The sequence below is a fragment of the Phalaenopsis equestris genome, unplaced genomic scaffold (assembly GCF_001263595.1).
Source record: "Phalaenopsis equestris unplaced genomic scaffold, ASM126359v1 Scaffold000795, whole genome shotgun sequence".
Lineage (NCBI taxonomy): Eukaryota > Viridiplantae > Streptophyta > Magnoliopsida > Asparagales > Orchidaceae > Phalaenopsis > Phalaenopsis equestris.
In genome coordinates, this window is record NW_018165235.1 from 151,937 (window position 1) to 172,009 (window position 20,073).

The 20,073-nt window shown below is 38.6% G+C and overlaps 1 protein-coding gene across 1 annotated transcript; it reads right to left on the reverse strand.

The window, feature by feature from the left end:
- Nucleotides 1-307: 307 nt before the first annotated feature.
- LOC110031241 (2-alkenal reductase (NADP(+)-dependent)-like) lies at nt 308-19,089 on the reverse strand. The gene is made up of 5 exons (XM_020734354.1): nt 18,745-19,089; nt 17,039-17,216; nt 1,737-1,903; nt 1,548-1,630; nt 308-890 (listed from the first exon to the last, which is right to left on the reverse strand). Exons 1-5 carry the CDS (start codon nt 18,973-18,975, stop codon nt 512-514), a joined length of 1,038 nt encoding a protein of 345 aa, XP_020590013.1. The 5' UTR covers nt 18,976-19,089; the 3' UTR covers nt 308-511.
- Nucleotides 19,090-20,073: the final 984 nt, after the last annotated feature.

Sequence of the window (20,073 nt, forward strand, 5' to 3'; positions counted from 1 at the left end):
CTTTTGACTTGTTGGCTTTTTGGCTTCTCTATAGCCCATCTCTTATAGGGAGAACATTCTTCTCTTCTCTCTTGTAACAGTCATTTGCAAGATAGAAAATGGGTCATAGAGCCTGAGAATACTCATTCGCCCCTATGGACAAGTTTATGTGTACTCTCTCCTTTCTCCCCCTCTCCCTCTCCCTCTCCCTCTCTCAATTCCCACCAATCTTATCCTTGGGCATATCTCACAGGACATTTAAATTAAACAATATGAGCTACGGAAATACATAATTGTGTGTTATCCATGTTAACCATGTTAATGCCGCTATTAATTTAAAAAAAAAAACTTCGAATTTGAAAAAAAAATAATTCCAATCATCAAAGTGGATTAGATGACTAACTGCACCCTGTGCTTTTATTATTGTACAAACAATAATTATTCTTGGAAAATTATCTCTTCTAACTGCACTACCTTACCATATTCAGCCACTGGAGCTTGAAAAGTACTCACAAAACTGCTGACGCATCAACTATTCTCGAGCAACCAAGACGACCTGCTTGCCTACATTGCGGCCCGAGAAGAGACCGATAAGCGCCGATGCAGCATTCTCGATGCCTTCGGCGATGTCTTCGACATAAACCAGCTTCCCTTCCTTTAGGTATTGAATGATGAGGTCCAGGAATTGAGGATACAAGTGTTTGTGATCTGGTTCCAAGAATCCCTGCATTCGGATGCGTTTTGTAATAAGGCAAAAGAGATTATGAATACCATCCTTCTCTGTGAGATTATACTGCGAAATCATCCCGCAGACGGCTATCCGGCCGTGGTTTTGCATGTTCAAGAGCACTGCATCGAGCATGGGACCACCAACATTATCGAAGTAGATGTCAATTCCGTCAGGAAAGCACCTGATTGTAATGAACGATGCAACACTTGGTAGTTTCAATGTCATGAGGAATGAAGGTGGAAAGTGTACATTTGTAGTTGTTTCATTGCGCAGCATGATAATTGTAAGGGACATTTACATGCATACCACTCAATTTTCATCCAACACCAAAAGATTTACATACAAACCACTCAAATCTTATCTATTTACAAATCTTACACCTAAAGTTCAATTTTTAAATATATGCCACCTTACTCATGCATGAAAAGATGTATTTCACTTTTTAAAAGTTAAAATAATGATATTTTTTATGTGATGTGAAAGATTTGGGCAGCATATACGTAAAAAACAAAGTTTAGGTGTTAGATATGTAAATACATAAGAATTGAGTGGTAAGCATGTAAATGCCCTATTTTGTTTATTAGATTGTTATCACCTAAATCTTTCTTATCATGTAAAAAACACCATCATTTTAACTTTTAAAAAGTGAAAACACCTTTTTCATGCATAGCTTAGGTGGTATGTATGTATTAATTGAAGTTTAGGTGTTAGACATGCAAATACATAGGAATTAAATGCTATGTATGTAAATCTTCCTAATTATAATACTGAAAAAGTTTATGATCTAAGAATAATCAGAAATGGATAGCTTCAACATATTGTAACCATGGCTGCTGACCTTTTCAAAGCAGCATTGAGATCGGGCTCCTCTTTGTAGCTAAATGCATCATCAAATCCAAACTTTTTCTTAAGGAGATCAACCTGATGAATCAGTAACCGAAGTTAATCATGGTGATCAACCAATAAGAAAACTTTAGAAGAGAATTTTAAAGAGAAATAAAAATTCGATCAAGGAAAATGAAGCTACCTTCTCCTGAGAGCCAGCACTTCCCACCACATAGCAACCCATCAACTTAGCAAATTGGCCAACAAGTTGGCCAACTGCCCCTGAAGCAGCTGAAACGAAAACCGTTTCTCCTTTCTTAGGGGAGCTTATTTCATGGAATCCAACATAAGCAGTAAGCCCAGGCATTCCTGAGTAAATTCCACAAAACAGCTAATAACTATAAGCATATGCAAACTATTAATTCCTAGAAGATTAAATCGTTTGTATTGTAATAACTAAATCTACTTCATACTTCTAAAATTAGTAACTTTAATCTTAAGATTACTCAAATTTCTTCTTGGATACATGCCATGCTTCAGCTGAGCTTTGGTTGATCTAACAAAAAAGCACAATAAACTACGCCAAAATTTTAACTAATCATATAATTGGTTGTTGACTTTGAGTTTGGGGGCTATTTGGTCAAGCATTTGTATGGTAAAATAAAAGGGACGCATGTGTTTTGAAATATTAGGTATTTGGTTGGTTGAAAAACGAATCTAAGTGGTTGATACATTTGGAATTCACCCTTCACTTAATTTTGAGTGTATTTGAAATTTGCTCAAATAAAGCAAACTCCAAATAGATCATTGTGCGAACACCTCCAGAAACGAGAAATGTCAGTTGTGCCCTGCCATGTTATCTCATTGTGCGAACACCTCCAGAAACGAGAAATGTCAATTGTGCCCTGCCATGTTATATGCCACGCCACCCAATGCCTCTGCATTCAACATGCCTGATAACATCTGCCCCCAAGATGATTGACCTCCACCTTCATAGGCCTCTCCATCGACCTAGCCATTGCAACAATTCCTATAAACCTCAACCTCTGACATCTGCCTCCCTTCATGGAAGCCTCCCAGCAACCACACAAAGGGGGTGTTTGGCTGCAAGGAGGATTCAAGTTAAATAGGATTTAGTAAATCCAGTAAATTCGGACTTATTAAATATATACCAGATCTACTAAATCCAAATATCATTAAATCTAAAATAATATTTGGATCAATTAAGATTAAATCCAGTTAAATCTATCTGACGTATGGTGCTAAATCTATTTGAAATATTGTTTTCTTATATTAAATCCATTAAATCCAACTAATAAGTGGATTTAGTAAATCCCAATTTAATAAATGGAACAAGCAAAAATTGAATGTAACTTAACGACGGATTTATGTGACTTATTTATGGTGTTTAACCGGATTTAAGTTGAATCAAACTGAAACCATGCTTAAGTATCATACCAAACACCTTCAAAATGTTGTAACCTAATTAATTTTTTTTATTTAAATTTATTTTGAGTCCAATCAAACACACGGAAATAATCTCTTTAATTCATTTTACACTACATTTGAAATTCTCCGAGTTCCAAATGCTTGGTAACAAACCCTTAAAGCTAAAAAATTATGAAGCGTGTCAATGGTATTATAATTTATTAGATTTATAACGGCAATTTCTGGTTGTTATTACTTATTATTTGATCTTATTCCCTCATTATGTATTTTCTATTTGTTTTATTCTGCTTTATTTCTTTCCTTTGTTGTGTCTATGGCAATTGGGTTTAAATAAGTCTCCTATCAAAATATTATGCTAGTTTTAATCTAACATGGTATCGGAATCATAATTCAAAAATTAAAGTTTTTGCCCTTGTCGTCGGCCAAAACCAGCCACAGCAGCACCACCTCTGCCAGATCCAACACTAAGGATTAAGTCGTCGACATTTTCCTTCTCGAGAAGCTTTGCAAGAAGAGTCGCCAAGAAAGATTTGACAAAAATATTTGCAAATTTTACCAGTGTGGAGATCTTCTACACCGTTATCGGAATACAATCATTGAACAGTATCAAAGCAGCGAGGCTATGAGCTTGTTCTCCGATCAACATTGGTGAAAAGCGATCACGATTCTTCTGGATCGAATGATAAACTCCGTCGGATGAATGGAAATTCAAGCAAATTTTTTGTATCCGAATAGAGATGCTGCCGCACTTTGATTCCCTTGAGCCGAATTTTTTGTATTCGAACAGAGATGTCGCCGCACTTTGATTACCTTGAAGCTCAGTTAACCATTCAATGTTGTTTCCAACTGTTGTTTTAAGTCTTATTTTCCTGCAATAAATTTTTTTATTTTCAGCTGTTGTTTTCAAGGTTGTTTCCAACAACCAAGTCCTCTCCAGCTGGCCCTTTATGCTATTTCCAGCTGTTATTTTCATACAGGATCATTTTTCCTAGTTGTTGTTTCTAGGGTTGTTCCCAGCAGCCAGGTCCTTCCTCGATCCCTAGTCTGCCGCTATCCAGCCTACAAGATCATACTCAACCCTCTTCCAAGCACCCCGAACTGATCACCCCACTTGTGGTTACTGTCACAAACTAAAGTGGCAAGTGTTGGAAGCTCCACGGGAAACCTGCATACAAACATTCCGTCAAATTCTTCATTGCCCAGGGTCTCACTATGACATCTGAATCCTACTCGGAACATTCTAGAATCTTCAGACTCACTTGAAAGTCAAATGGAGCACTTAATCAAGTGATTTGGATCCAGTCAACTCTCTTTTGGGTCGTCAACTTCCCATGCTTGTCAAGGTACCAATCCTATGGCACCTACTTCCTTTGCCCCTTTTAGTCCATGGATTATTGATTCAAGTGCCACAGACCACATGACTCGAAGCTTATCAAGTCTTCTAGGTGTTGGCATCTATTTTTGATGTCGCATGTATAGGATGTTCACCTAAGCTTATCGGGGTCATACTTCATGCATTTGTTGTTTCCCGTAGCTCGAGACATCCACTTGAGATCCACTGGCGCGTGTTGAGAGCGCACGTAGCCGGGGTCATTTTACTAGATTTTCGCTTTCGCTTACATGAAGGCCAATTGACATTTTGTACGTTGGACGACTCCGATCGGGCCAACGAATATTTTGCATCGCGACGCTTGCAAAATTGGCTCGAATTGGCCCAATAGCCAACGAACTTGTCTGAACGACTCAGGACGACGAAACATACCACGCGAGTGCGTTCGAAACGTTGATTTTACCTCAAGAGAACACCCGTTTCGCTACATTTTGGCAAACGGGCTAAAAGGACTTTAATTATTGTGGTATACCCAATTGCTGAAAAAGTGGTCCGAACGTCCCCGGATGATGAAACGGACCATGCGAACATGTTCAGAACGTTCATCTCGTCACGAGGACATGCATGACCAAAAAAAATATGTGAATGATAATAATAATATTAATACTATTACTATTATTATAATAAAAAATATGATAATAATAAATTAAAAAAATGATATTAAATATTAAATTCACGCATGGCATGCAGCTGAGTTGTTCAAGCATGTCATTAAATGTACGCATGCAGCTGCCATTAAATTCGTGCTATCTCTCCATGCTATTTAATTATTTCTCATGCACATGATCAAGAGAATCTGCATGAGAGATTTCACATCCCGCAGAGAGAGAGAAGCAATAAAAAAAGACTATCTTAATATATATCTTGGAGTTCTCTCTCTCAAAAAAAAAGAAGGAAAGAAAAGCTGTGACATTCTCTCAAAAAAAAGAAAAACTACACACGCATCTGCGCCTCTCCCGCTCGGTCTCGCAAAGAGAAGCCTGGAGTGCTCGTGCTCCCTCTCGCTACGCCGCAGTCTACCCTCATCGGGCCTCTCTCGTCGCCGGCGAAGGCTGTCGGAGCCTATCCAGCCGCCGACCACCACCTTCATTTGCATTTTTTTTATTCCTTTCTTTTGGCTGGCTACCCTTGCCGGATTTCTTCAACCTCGTCGGCATCACACCTTCGTCGGAGCAAAGGGATGAGAGAACTTCAGTCTTTGCGTTCTCCTTATATATTTCTCTCGCTCTTGGCTTGCGCCGTCTACGAGCTAACCTCCGCACATCTCCGTTCTACCTTCCCGACGACCGGACGCTTAGTCGGAGTGCCTCGACGTCGCCGGACAGCAGACACCGTCGTTGTTTGGGCGAAAGCAATGATCTTCCACTTCGTGAATGAGCTTCCTCGAACTGCATTGGCTTCGTGCAAACGTCGCGACGGCATAATTTCTTTAAACCCCCTGCATTTCACTTTAAACCCCCCGCTTCGGCATACCTCTTGGGGCCGCTGCCACCACGGCATGCCCATTCTCTTCGGGCCGCTGCCACCCTGACATGTCTATTTCGTTGAGTCATTGCCGCTTCGGAATACCTCTTGGGGTCGCTGCCACTATGGTATGCCCACCTTCCTTTGAATCTCTGCCCCATGATATACTCATTACCTGTGTTTCGACCGATCATTTGCATTTGCATGTTCACATGAATAGTGAGCCAGACTCATTAGGAGAGTGACTCCCGTGTTGGTCGCGATGTCTTAACAATCATTGCTCGTCGGGTCGATCCCGATGAGCAATGTGAGTTAAGTCATCGTGATTGACACGAGTATGATTGTGCTAAGAATCTATTGGATCTAACTTATGTCACCCCTCTTCGTGACACCCTTTAGATGATTCGGATCTTTAGGAGGGGGTCGGCGTGACGACCCTATCAAAGTCATATCACCATACCCAGACTTACCCAAAACTTAGATGCTAGGATGATGCACTTGTCGTTAGTTGGTGTGCTAGGCTAGGTTTTAGGATGTTAGGTAGTATTTTCAACACCTCTGGCTATTGTTGTATTATGTTGTCTTGCGCTGGTCATGTGTCCCCTTTCCGCCTTTTTCGGTGTGCTTGCATGTTTTTTGTGTGTGATAGTATATTAGGGCAATTTTCTGCAGGTGTCGTGCCTATTTATACACAGTTACACAGGTGCTATTATGAGGGAGTATGTAATGATTTCTAATCCTTTGCTTGTAGGTGTTCTTTAGCTCCCCCAACTATAAGGAACGGCTTATTATTTTCACGATGCATGGCGTGCCCGCTAACGTTTAGTTTATGCAGGTCGAGTCTTTATTTTCTATTTCAAAAGTATTTGATAGAGTCCTAAAAAAGTCTGTATCGGGAATAAGGTACGGGCATAGGTTTCAAAGCGGATGACGCACCGAACCATGTGATGAGGACCAGGAGCAGCAACTCACGCCCCATACCTTAAGTCCGAATTTTACATTTTTGTATAGATTTAGGACCGAGCATGTATATGCGGAGTCCGCCCGCTTTTACTGCTTTTCCTGGATTATGTTGTTGATCCAGCGGTATTTGGCATTTTTATATATTCTTTTAGAGTGTTTTCCTTTCTTTCTCTTCTCATGTGTCTTTGCATGTTAGAACGTTTTATATTGTTTCTTTATGTGTATCTGGACCTCACGTTCTAATTCTTTTTTTACTAAAAATCCTAATAATAAAAAATTAAGATAATCAAAATTTAGGATTAAAACTTTCAAGATTTTTTTAAATCAGTCTTTAGTTTCTGCATGGCATTCGAGCCGGTTTTAAAAATAGTTTGCATGCATGGCTATAGCCAAATCATACTTAATAGGGCCTCCAAGCTTAGGAGTGAGATAGATAATTGCATCATATTTGCATGTCCCGAGGTGTAGCCCTCGTGCTTCTCCAATCCTACTGGCCCAGCATAATCTCGCTTAAGTGGTTGTCTAGCATGCTTAGGGTGTTAGGAGGCACCCCGATCCAGACGAGGTATAAGTCCTCTTGTTTGAGTGTTTTCCAGTTTTGTAGTTGAACCTCCCTTTCTTGTTCTTTCCTGCGGCACCCTCGTCATTTCGGCAGGTATAAGTCTCACCTCTTGGTGCTTCAGCCGATACTCATAGGATAGAGTCTCATTTCTTCAACCTTAGAGCTACCGCGATCCCCGCGGACGACGCGATTCACAGATTGCTGACCGGGGATCTCTAGTTGTGTTAGGTCGACTACCTTCACGACCTAGTAGACTTAAGTTCCTTGTGGCTTGGGATGACGGGTCCGTGGTACCCCGACCTGACAACCTCTACCTCTTAGGATTACATCTCCCCACCTTTGACTACCTCTGTTGAGTCTTCTCTGCTCTTTTGACTTTGTTAATATCACTTTGATGGTCTGATGTCGATAAGCTGTCGCCCGTTTGGGATACGACGATTTGTACTCTGCCCTTACGGCCCAGATGTGCTATGACGTATCGGGATACCCCGTCAAGTGATTTACGGTTATTTCGTAGGTACCATGTGCTGAGGAGCCGCCATCCATTTGGATGTGAGAGATTTATTCTCTGTCTGATGGTTTGGCGTGAGCTTCAAAGCATTAGAACCGTCTCATACAAAATAATCACCTTTTGATAACTTATGCCCCAGATTCATGATAATAAAGTGAAACTCCTTTCATCAAGAGTCTTTTTGGGTATTCCCCAGGATGTAATTAACCAGTAGAAATACGTTCCTCTGGGAGACCTTTGACGCCAGAACAAAAATATTCTTTTTTGTTCTCTGGTTACGGGTGGCTTATAAAGAGATTCTCTTCATGGGTGTTGTGTTTTGAGGTACTTCGAACAATCATGTTCAGAAGTATATTCTCAACCATGGATTACTCATATTTTTTTTATTTATTTGTCTATTTGTTGTCGTACGTCATTTTGTTATTCGCTTCCTCTCATCTTCGAGTCATTCATTTGATTCGGGAGGGAGACTTATTTGAATAGGAAAAGTATAAGACGACGTATAAATAGATAAGCTGGCGACTCCGAGATCTAAAAAAAACCGAGAAAAACACACGGCATAATGTCTTTGCTTAGAAAAAGATACTGTTAAAATTGATGACGGATCTCAAAGTATCATTGCTGATAAAGGTTCTATTATTTTAACAACAGGACTAACTCTGAAATTTATATTACATATAACTCTGCTGAAATGTAACATTTTTATCTGTCAGGTAAACTGACATATGACATTGATTGCATTACTCATTTTTCCTCTGATGTATGTGTTTGTCAGGATTGTCGTTCGAGGATGATGATTGAAACTGTTAAGCGGGTTGGCGGGCTTTTACTTCTTCCAAGAAAAAAACACAGTGAATGAGGGCACTCCACCCAATAGTTGCAATTTCTCCCACTCCACTGAATGCCCCATTATGTCGATATTGTATGGGTTATCCTAGTTTCCAATATCTAAAAAATTGTATCTATTAATATTAACTACAAAAAAAAAATTTAATTTCAAATATGAAACAGATCAATTAGTTAAATATTATTGTATTCCTTATCCACCCCATAATTACACACCTTCCGCTCATTTCTCTCTTATTCACAGTGACTTGTTGGGACCCTCTCGTGCTCCTACCTATATCAATAAACGGTGGTTCATTACTTTAATTGATAAGCATAATCGGATGACATGGGTCTGTTGTCACTTTTAAAAACTCCCGCTTTTAATTTGAACGAATTCAAAACTTCCATTCAAGTCCTTCGAACTGACAATGATCATAAATTTTTTAACTCTTTATTAGGAGAATTTTTGGCAAGTAAGAGCATCCTCCATCATAGCTCTTGTACCGACACTCCTCAACAAAATGGGGTAGCCGAGAAAAAAATTGACATCTCCTTGGCGTTACTCTCTTTATTATGTTTAAGTCTAATGTCTCAAAATGTTTATGGAATGATGTCATTCTTACTGTCATGTATATCATCAATAGAGCTCCCTCCAAAATTCATAGTTTTCGTACCCCTTTAGCCTTCTTGTGATCATGCTTTTTCTAAAAATCGGGTAATCTCCACTTTAAATTTCAAAAATTTTGTGTGTGGCCTTTGTTCAGAACACAGCCCTACTCAGAGTAAACTTGATCTCAAGTCCATAAAATGTGTTTTCCTATGATACTCTATCACTCAAAAAGAGTATCGGTGTCTTGACCCTACCACAAATAAGATCAATGTGAGTATTGATAACTCTTTTTTTAAAAGTGTTCCCTACTTTTCAAACTCAGCCTTTAGTGAGGGGGAGCTAGAGTTCTTGGACACTGTTCCTTATCATAGTCCTGTGGATGTTCCCCCAATGTCACCTACTATTAAGGTACCATTTGTTCCTTTGGTTCCACCCACCTCTCCTACAACCAAGGAGCCCTCTATCCCTTTGGTTCCACAAGCACACCCTCCCAACTTTGTGTCTACACTCGACGCACTCGCTCTGATACACCAACTCTGGATCCTCCAAACGACATCCCCGGCACAACTCCAACTCCAAATAAGGAAGTTGGTTCCTCTAGTAAGGTACACAATCAGGCATGTTCTCTTATCCCATGAAAAATTGTCTCTTTTCGCAGATTATCGTCAACCAACAGAGCATTAGCTAGGGCCCTGAGCAATCATCAACTTCCATCTACTATTGAGGAAGCCTTAACAGACCCGGCCTGAAAAGCTGCTGTCATGGAAGAGATGAATGCCTTTCGGCGGAACAATAAGTAGGACATTGTTGATATTCCTTGAGGTAAAAAAAGCTATGGGGTGTCAATGGATTTTCAGCACCAAATTCAATTCTGATAGATCCTTTGAACGCAACAAGGCACAATTGGTCACCAAAGGGTACTCACAGACCTGCGGAGTTGACTATTATGAGATATTTGCAGGCTTCTTCGGATCACACTCTTCTTTCGGTGTCCGTCCAATGGTCATATAGCTATCCTTACTCTCTATATTGATGATATTGTTCTTACAGGTAACGATCTCCCAGCATTGGAGTTCTTAAAAGACATCTCCCTCGTCCTTTAAAATGAAGGACTTGGGATCTCTCTGGTATTTTTTAGACATGGAAGTGGTTTGGTCATCTCAGGGCATTTGTCTGTCTCAAAGCAAAAATGTGATTTATCTCTTGACAGAGAACAACCTTCTTCTATGAAAACAAGTGGATGTCCTTATGGATCTCAATGAAAAATTAACTGGCATTCTCAATGTTGTGCTTGTAAATAAGACTCATTACCAGCATCTACCTTGCCAATACACGCCCTGACGTATGTCACGCAATTGGTATAATGAGTCAATTCATGCATGATCCCAATGAGTATCATCTCCATGCTGTCCGCCGGATTCTCCACTATTTGAAATGTATACCGGGCTTAGCTTTGTTTTTCTCTTGTCGAACCTCTCGGACTACTGTTACTTATATAGATGTTGATTGGGTCGAGTCGGTTCATGATCGACATTCCACCTTATGGGAAAATCATGTCACGTGGAAAAGCAAGAAATAGTTTGTAGTTACCCGGAGCAGTGCTACAGCTGAATTTCAATCCATATCCTTGCAGATTTGTGAAAAACTCTGGTTACACATCATGCTCTGCGAACTTCGTATGTCAACATCCGTCTCGCAGCAACTATTCTGTTATAATAACGCAACCATCAGCATTGCTCACAATCCAGTCCAGCATGATCATACAAAAAATGTAGAGATTGACAAACATTTCGTTTAGAAAAATATTGAGTCAAGGGAAATTTGTGCTCCTTTGGTACCATCCAATGGATTGTGAAGCTAGTTTCATTGTAGCGGCTACAGAAGCTATTTCATTAACTCAATCTGTAAACACTAAATCAATAAAGAAAACCCAAACATTCACTCTAGATGCCTCCTGACACTGAAGTTAACCAAGACCACAATAGGAAAAACAAATTGATGGTTACAATCAAACATTGGCTACTTGGTTCGGTAGCGGAGGTACGTGGCTGAAATGGGTTTGTGGTTGATTAGGACAACAAAAGGAGGGATTGAAATTGTGTTGGCAGCAAAGCGGGGGGCTAGGAGAGTAAGGGTCAGCGCGAAGGAGAAGGGTTGTGGGCTACAGGATAGCAAGTGGAGTGTTGTCTGATGCGGTGTAGCAAACGAGGACTACGAGTTAGGCGACAGCAAGTCAGAATGATGATTGGACAGCAAGAAAACAACAGATTTATTATTTTTTGAATGGCGCCAGTAATGGTTGGTGATTGGGAGTGATGTAGAAAGGTTGAAGAAAGATGGAGGTTGTTGTGCGAGATGGCAGTGAGGCGCGGAAGGGATGTTGTAATGTAGGAACTGCAAAAAATAGCCAAAATAGGCAGTTTTGCATGGCTGCATTAGGGAAGGGACAATCAGAAGCGATGTGGGAAGATGTGGAAGGGGTATGGGGAGATAATCACCACCTCAAGAGAGAGATACAGCAAGAATACCACTCAATCCCTCGTATACAACCCTCAAAAAGAGAACTGATGCTAGCAGTTGTCCTGAACAAACTCATGCATAATAACTCCCCTCTACATCCTAATACAAGACATATATAGGAAATGAGGAAATTAGCTAAAATTGGAAAGGGAATGGGAAAAAGAAATGCTCGGTTCGGTCCTCGCGTGACCGAGGGAGCCGCGTCCCTCTCTTAAGCGGGAGAAACTCCCACATTAGTCTCTCAGGGTTCAAGAAGATTCAACTTCATCCATTGAAACGTCTATCTCCTAGTAGCATGGAAACAGATCAAACACGTTGTAAGTAGTAGGTAGAAATGTAGCAATGTCCCGATATGTTAATCCTTCATGTGTTATCGTTCCAAAGCACATCCTGGTAGAATAAGTATGAATTCATTTTGGTAAAACATGAGCCGAAGTGACATGTGGATGGGTATCCTCACGAACCAAGCCTTAAGTCATCAAACCCATAATTGGCTTCTTCCGCTCCTCGTCTCGTCTGAATGTATCTGACAAACAAATGCATAACGATGATTCAACTCTGGGATGACATAATCAGCAGCTCTAACTAGCAACCACTCAGGAAGTGCATCTTCTTCTTCTCTAAAAGGAACTAGATCCCCTTGTAGGATGTTATTTCCTGCCAAGTTCCTAAGGCAATTTCAAACAATGTGGGTCATCCCTCAAGTCTGATCATATGTTTGTGGATACATTGTTGAATTGACTGCACTACCCAAATAACACCATACGATCCTCGAGAAGTAGATCAAAATGTTCTCATCTCTGATATGTTAACCTATCTCTGTAGGGACAACTCAAGAGGTAGATAATATATCTAAAAATTCTAAAATCTTCTTATCTGAAGTTACATTGTGTCAACTATCAGCCCCTCAAACTCATTGCCCTTTAGGACATCCAATGACAGCCATATTGAAGCTCCTCTGAATGCCTGCAATAATGTAATTTGATAAGCCACAACCTCATACTCTGCATGAACGTTTATTACCTCAGATCATTACCTTCTTGCACCACTAAGGTTAATTTAATTGGAATCTCTCTCCTGAGTTCAATTGAAATCACAGTGTTTTGTTCCCCGTATGCTAGAAGTTGAGAATCCTTTATAATATTTTCATTCTCTCGTTGATCACTATGTATTACTTCAACTTAAACACTTCCGGGCAGAGACAAATTTGGGAATGCGGATCGGTTCCCTCTACTATTCACTTTGAACTCATGTCTCCTAAGACGGGGTCAGCTTGGATTTTCCCCTAGTTATACTCCAGATGTACAATCCTGGGGTTGAACCATGTTTGTAAGATGTAGTAGCCACCTGGTGATATGGTCTCTCCACTTTTGAAAATGGGGTCTTAACATCAAGTTTACAATGAGCTTGTAGAAATTGGCGATGCATCTCTCGTTTCATCTTTAAACCATGTAGTAATTTTACTCTCCCTTTCTCGCTGTCGGAGAACCTTCGAGTTCATCCACCACTGAAATAGCGGTTAGTCTCACCATCCGTCTAGTGGAGTGCATGGCACTCAAAAACACATTTCAAGGTCTAGAGTCACTCATTGACCTTGTCCAAATCCATGTGGCTGTCGAAATATGTTAAATCCATATTTACTTCAAAATTTGAACTTCTCCAATATTTCGTGATAAATTTCTGGGATGGTGGTTCTTCATCTCGGGGATCGAATGGAATTTTTTTACCCCTCTGAACAGTATTTTTTCCTCAATTTCATTGAGAGGTTGTAGCACTCTGCAGAGTTCTCATTGCATCTCTTCCATGGTAAGCTCCTAATCGATATTTGTACTCATCTCCTCATAGGCATAATTAGGGTTTGGGTATGAATAGATGAAAGGTGTGCATAACGAGGATGTTGGGTGGGGATAGAAAATTTTGATAGGGTGGAGATGAGTTTGGGTATGGTAGATGATAGAAATCTTAGGGTAGAATTAGGGTTAGGCTAGCTGGAAAATCAAGTGATATCAAAGTTAACTCAAACCACAATAGAAAAGGCAAATAATATTAATTAAAGCAAATGAACGATTACAATCAAACACGCTTGAAAGGGAAATCATAACAAACACGACACAAACTTATATTGAGGCTGATCTTGGGAAGGTGGAGGTCGGCTAGGTCGTCGGGGGAATAGAGGTAGGTGGTTGAAATAGGTTGTGGGTTGTTCGGACAACAAAAGAAAAGTTTGGAATTGCATTGGCGGCGAAGCGAAGGGCTGGTACAGCGAGGATAGCGAAAGAGAAGGGATGTGGACTGTAAAATAGCAAGAGTGATGTCCAGCGTCGGTGGGGCAGTAAATGAACCAATGCACTAGATGAACAACTCGAACTCGACTCAATTAAGACTCGATCTTGTTCGTCCAAATTAGTAAATAAACAAACTTGAATAATTTTTTAAAACTCGAATCTTAAATGACTAACATGAACATAGTCGAACTTATTCTTTTATGTTCACGAACAAACTCGTTTGTTGTTCAAAAAATAACTTATTAAATACTCAATATGAAACTCGAATATAACTCGTATCATATATGATATATTATTTAAATAAAATTTGGTTAGATAGAATTTATCTAATTATAAATTCAATAATAATATAATAATTATATATTTATTTTATTATCAATTATTAACTACTTGAAAATTAACATGATAAAATTATAAAAGTGAACATCACTTTTATTTATTCTTTTTTATTAAGCTTGATCTGATTGTCTTTAATTTTCTTAATTATTTTTACAATTGATGAATGGTTTCATATTATGAGTTACTTTGTAATATAGTTCATTAATTTTTTTTTTTTTTTTGTTCTTGTTTCTATTAAAGGCAGTCGTTTTGAGTATATCTAAAACTAAATGCATGAAAAGTAAATTTAGAAGTAGTAACTCTAGTTGTAGAGTTGTAACTATGGCGACCAAATCATTAAAAAACGTGTACATTTCAGATATTTTGGGTCTATTGTTCAAAATAATGGTGCTATAGATGGGGATGTTATTAGTAGAATTCAAATTGGTTGGGTGAAGTGGAGGAATGCATTGGGCCTATTGTGTGATAGAAAAGCACCGTTTAGACTAAAAGGAAAATTTTATAAGATGGTGATGAGACCTGCAATGCTCTATGACGTAGAATATTAGCCTTTAAAAGAGAAGCATAAAACAAAATTAAGTGTTGCTGAGATGAGAATGCATAGGTGGATGAGTAGTTTGACACTTGGAGACAAAATACGAAATGAATATATTCGTGATAGGGTTGGTGTAGCTCCAGTGATGGACAAGATTAGAGAGTCGTTTTAGATGGTTTGGTTACATTACAACGTTGGTCATCTGATGATCCTGTTAGGAGAGTAGATGTTTTAGATTCGACTTATGTTAAGAAAGACGGGGGTAAAACAAAAAAGAACTGGGCATGTTGTATAAAAAATAATCTTAATCAATTAGAATTAAATGAAAATATAACATTCAATAAGACGCAATGGAGAAAAATGATTCATGTAGCCGACCCGACTTAGTGGGATAAAGGCATGTTGTTATTGTTGTTTCAATTTTTTCTCTATTTTAGAATTCATTTTGTGAGTATATATCTATTATACATTTTGTGAGTATATATCTATTATAGACATTACATGACAGCATGTGGGTTAAGTCATTTGCTTATATGATTTATTCAATTCTTTATATATTTAGATATGTATATTTAATATTTTACATGAAAATCTAGATACTGGTTTAAATGTTTAGCTCGTTTAAACACTTATTCACATATTATAAACAAACCAAGTTCAAACATTAAAAATTTTAAAAAAGTTGAGCTTGAACAATATGTGAAAGCTTAACAAAAGCTCAAGCTGAACATAAATAACTTATAATTGTACCAAGCCAAGTCCAACTAGAAAATACTCAGCTTGATTACAGCCCTAGGTGCAAGGAAGCAAGCGAGGACTGCAGGGACAACAAAATATGTTGCAGTCCAGGCGGCAACAAATCAGAATGATGGTTGGACAGCAGAAAAATAGCATATTTGTTGTAATAAGAATCGGCGACTGAGAATGGTGTGGGTTGGGGAAGGATGGAGGCGTCTGTGCGGGATGGCAGGAAGGCAGGGAAGGGAGGCTATACTGCAGGAACTGTAGAAAACAGCCAAAAAAGGTTTCCAGTAGGTTGTAGCAAAGAAGAGGTGGTCAAGAGCGATGTGGGAGGATGCGGAAGGGGAAAAGAGAATATAATCACCGCCTCGACAACGAAATACAGTCAAAACAATGCTCAATCCCTCAGATACAGTTCTCAATGGGAGAAAACAAATGTCGGTGGTTGTCTTAACCAAACTCACGCAAAAAAAACTCCCCTATAAGCCCCTTATAAAACACATATAGGAAAGGACTATAAAGGAACAAAAGGAAAGGACACTAGTTAAAATTGGCAAGGAAAAAAAAAAGGCCGGTAGGTTCAGCCTTCACGCAACCGCGGGAGCTGCATCCTGCTCATAAGCGGGAGACGCTCCACGCCATCTTCTAGTCATCACTTTATGACTAACCAATTAATCATACAAACTTGATATCATAATCATTAATTAGCACTATCCTATAGAACCAATAAGACAAATAAACCACCCTAATCATTAATTAATGAAAATTAGGTTAATTTGCCTCTTATTAATCTAATTAACTTGCTAACATAATATCTTAATCATTAGCTATAACCCAAGTAACTAGTTCAAATAATCTATAAATTATCTAATGTGTGACAAATTATTATCTTAATCATTAAGTAATAAAATTTAATTAATAGTTTAATAATGAGCTCCTCAGAATAGGTCGACTAAATTTTCATATTAGAGGCTCTTTAGTATCATCATTTAGCCAACCAATCCTGAAACAAATTAATCCTACTAAGACCCCTATCTTATTGCTGAACTAAGCCAAGAAAAAGTAAAACTTGAACCAAAACAAAACAATAATTTATTCCGATTCAAATAGAGTTCACCAATGCATAGTAATACCACCACAAAAAATTTCAAAATCCCAATTTTTTTACAGAATACTATATTTCGAATTTCAAGCTCATGCATATAAGCCCTCAATTTTCAGTATGACCTAAGTTAGTCAACAGTTAAGATAAACCGTAATAACTCACTACATAAGAAAATCACATTTATTATAATAAAGAGAGGTACCCAGAATTCCTGTATAGTAGGAAAGAGGCACATCGGTATACTTAATTTTGATCAAACTGTCAGGTGCTTCTATTAGACTATATTCCTCCCATCCAGTTATTCCCCATACCAAATCTCCAGCTTTGAAGTTAGGGTGTCCAGAGTCCACAACTCTCCCAACACCATAGCCCGTTATAACCTGCAAATTAGCAAAATAAATTGGAGATATTTCAGCATTTGGATAATCATCCTCAAAAGCAACACTATTCCAAAAAAATTGTGATTTTGACCTGAGGAAATTTAGACCTTAAGAGATTAGAAAACAAGTGATCTGACACATCTTTCATGAGCATCATGTTAAACCTTAACGATATTGCAATTAATAACTTCGGTAATGGCTTATATGTAAGCATAAAACAGGTAAAGGCTCAAAGACAAATTATTTAAAATGTTAGCCTTGGCTCAATAAGCATGCATAAGTAAATAACATGCAATCCTTAATAAGAACAATAGTTTTGTTAAAGAAAATCTGAATGAGTGAGAGCAACAACAAAGCACAATAAAGAGAAAAAAACAGCAAAAAAAAGAGCTTAAAATAGAAGACAAAAAGAGTAATGTCAAAAGTCTCCCGACTATTTACATGTTGTCATTTTAGTCCTTGAGTATATAAAAGTGCCAAATTAATCTTAAACTTCTTAAATTGAGGCTGAAATAGTCCCCACTGCGGACTAACTTGGCACTTTTATAAACTTTGGGACTAAAATGACCCCCTACAAAGAGTTAAGTGACTATTTTACACTTTTCTCTCTTATCAACCTTCTCGCGTACGATAAATTCTTGAAGAGATTTAAAAATCATGCCCTTGTGGTGCTTTTCTTCGCTTTTATTCACTCATTTGGTTGTAAATATTGGGCCCATTTGAAAAGTGATGCCCATCTTGCAAGCTGGCTTAAAATTATAGTATTGTAGTGTTTTTTATTTCATCCCCTTGTATTTGGCAAATCAAACCTTGAAACAGCTTGGCATTTGTTGTGGCTTTTAAACTAGATATAAACTATGGCAAGTTGGGCATCGAAGTGGAACTTAGACATTAAGAAGTTTAAAACATATCCAAATAGTCTAGTTGTGACATTTAGGCACTACTTGGTTTGAAGGTATTGAAAGGAATATAAATGTATTATTCTTCAAAAGCTCATCTTAGGAGTCTAGCTTTAATGCAATAATGAGATAATTTAATTTAATCAGCAATCGTTGTGATTTACATTTCCCTTCCTCGCAATAAGTAAAAATTAAATTTCTAAACAATTAAATAAAAATTACAGTTCACTCACTATTTCATCGACCAAGAGCCAAACAAGTGAAGAAAAAGATATCTTTTTTTTTTTACCATTTATGTTTTCATTTCCTCTCTTTCAATTGCTTCAAACCAAACAGGCCTTACCGTTTTCGGGGGAAAAAAAAGGAAAGAAACAGATGCCACTCAATTCGTTCACTGCTCTAAATACCACAAAATCAACAATTTCACTTTTCATACATTTAATTAGAAAAAAAAATTAAAAGAGGTATTATCAAAAGATGTGGATCCCCCTGAATTATTGCTTTCACGCCCAACCAAATCAGCAAACAAAAAACAAAGCAGCTATTAAATATATAAAGAAAATTCATACATCGACTTTCTCCATATGGGCAACAGAAACATGGAGAATGATTGGTCAACTAGGGCTTACGTATCCGGGGGTGAAAGGCCCAATGTAGCTTTTCACCACCGGTTTCGACATTCTTCCCCTCATATAGGGATCGCAGGAGAGGTAGAGAATCTTGACGAGAACTGCAGCGGAGCCAGGGGGAACTTTGAGCTCGATGTCAGAGGAGATAAGGACCATGTCGCCTTCCCTGGGATACCCCGTCACGTAGTCCTTGAGGATGATCCGCTTGTTGCTCCCCTTCTCGGCTGCCATTTCACAAGCGGAGAAAACTAGTAGAAATCCGAGTTCTCGGCTGCCATTTCACAAGGAAGTAAGCTATACTACGTGGCTCAGAAAAACCCTTTATCCGGCAGCTGCCTGCTAATAGCAGCTGTTTTATTTGTAATTTTTTTAGTTGAATTAATAGTTTGTGTAGTAGAATTTATTATTTTTTCAATAAAAATAGAGATAAAATATTAAGATAAGAGAATACAAAAAAGTTGTGTTATATTTATGTAACTCAAATATATCTGATCATATCAAATGAGCAAAGTTACGCATATCAAAAATAAAATGCAACTTCACGTACTAATATGAAGCATAATGAGAACAAAAAAAAAATAATATGTCAAAATGATAAAGAAAAAAATTATAATGTTGACTTAAAATGTAGCAGCATATCACGGCCCATGCTGCCCGACTTTGACACTCCAGAACCCTAAGCGAACATATTCGACTGAGATGCAGTAGAAAAGGAAGCACTCGAACTAGATGCGGTGTTTTGAAATTTTGAGATTAACGAACTCTGAGTAGCAGTGTCCAGCATATAGAACACAATCCCACTGTAATGTTAAGAGATCACCCTTGGATTTATAATCCAAAAATATAACTGAAGGAAAAAGAGAGCGAGAACAATTCCAAACAGTGAAATCACCTCCATATTCACCAAAAAAATGGATTTACATTTGCACAATAAATATTCATCAACCTTAAATTGGATCTACTAAACAATTTCATATTCACCTATAATTTCCACAGAAGAAAAGCCAGGAGAAACAAAAGAGGAGATGCAGGACTGGGGGGGAGGGGGGAAGAGCGCAGGGAGGAGCGCAGGGAGGAGAATAGATCTTACCTACAGAGCAACTTCGGCCAAGGAGGCAGGAGAGGAGCTCGAAAAGAATCCTTCGAACGAAAGAGGAGATGCGGGACTGTTTCGAGGGCACGGGAGTAAAACCTAGGAGTCCAAACGCGGATCGCTGGGATGGACTCGCGATCCGCGTGTAATGCAAATTTAAAAACTCGGTTTCCCCATACGCGGCTCCACCGCGAGAAACAAACAAGGAGGCGGCGTTTTCAAAACGCTGCCGCACC

What these genes read in the sequence shown, in the direction of transcription:
- LOC110031241 (XM_020734354.1), bottom strand. Translation starts at nt 18,975, where the DNA reads ATGGCAGCCGAGAAGGGGAGCAACAAGCGGATCATCCTCAAGGACTAC. An exon ending in GGCCTTTCACCCCCGGATAC is followed by an intron (nt 17,217 to 18,744) that starts GTAAGCCCTAGT and finishes GCTAATTTGCAG; the next exon opens with GTTATAACGGGCTATGGTGT. An exon ending in GTGCTGGCTCTCAGGAGAAG is followed by an intron (nt 1,631 to 1,736) that starts GTAGCTTCATTT and finishes CTGATTCATCAG; the next exon opens with GTTGATCTCCTTAAGAAAAA.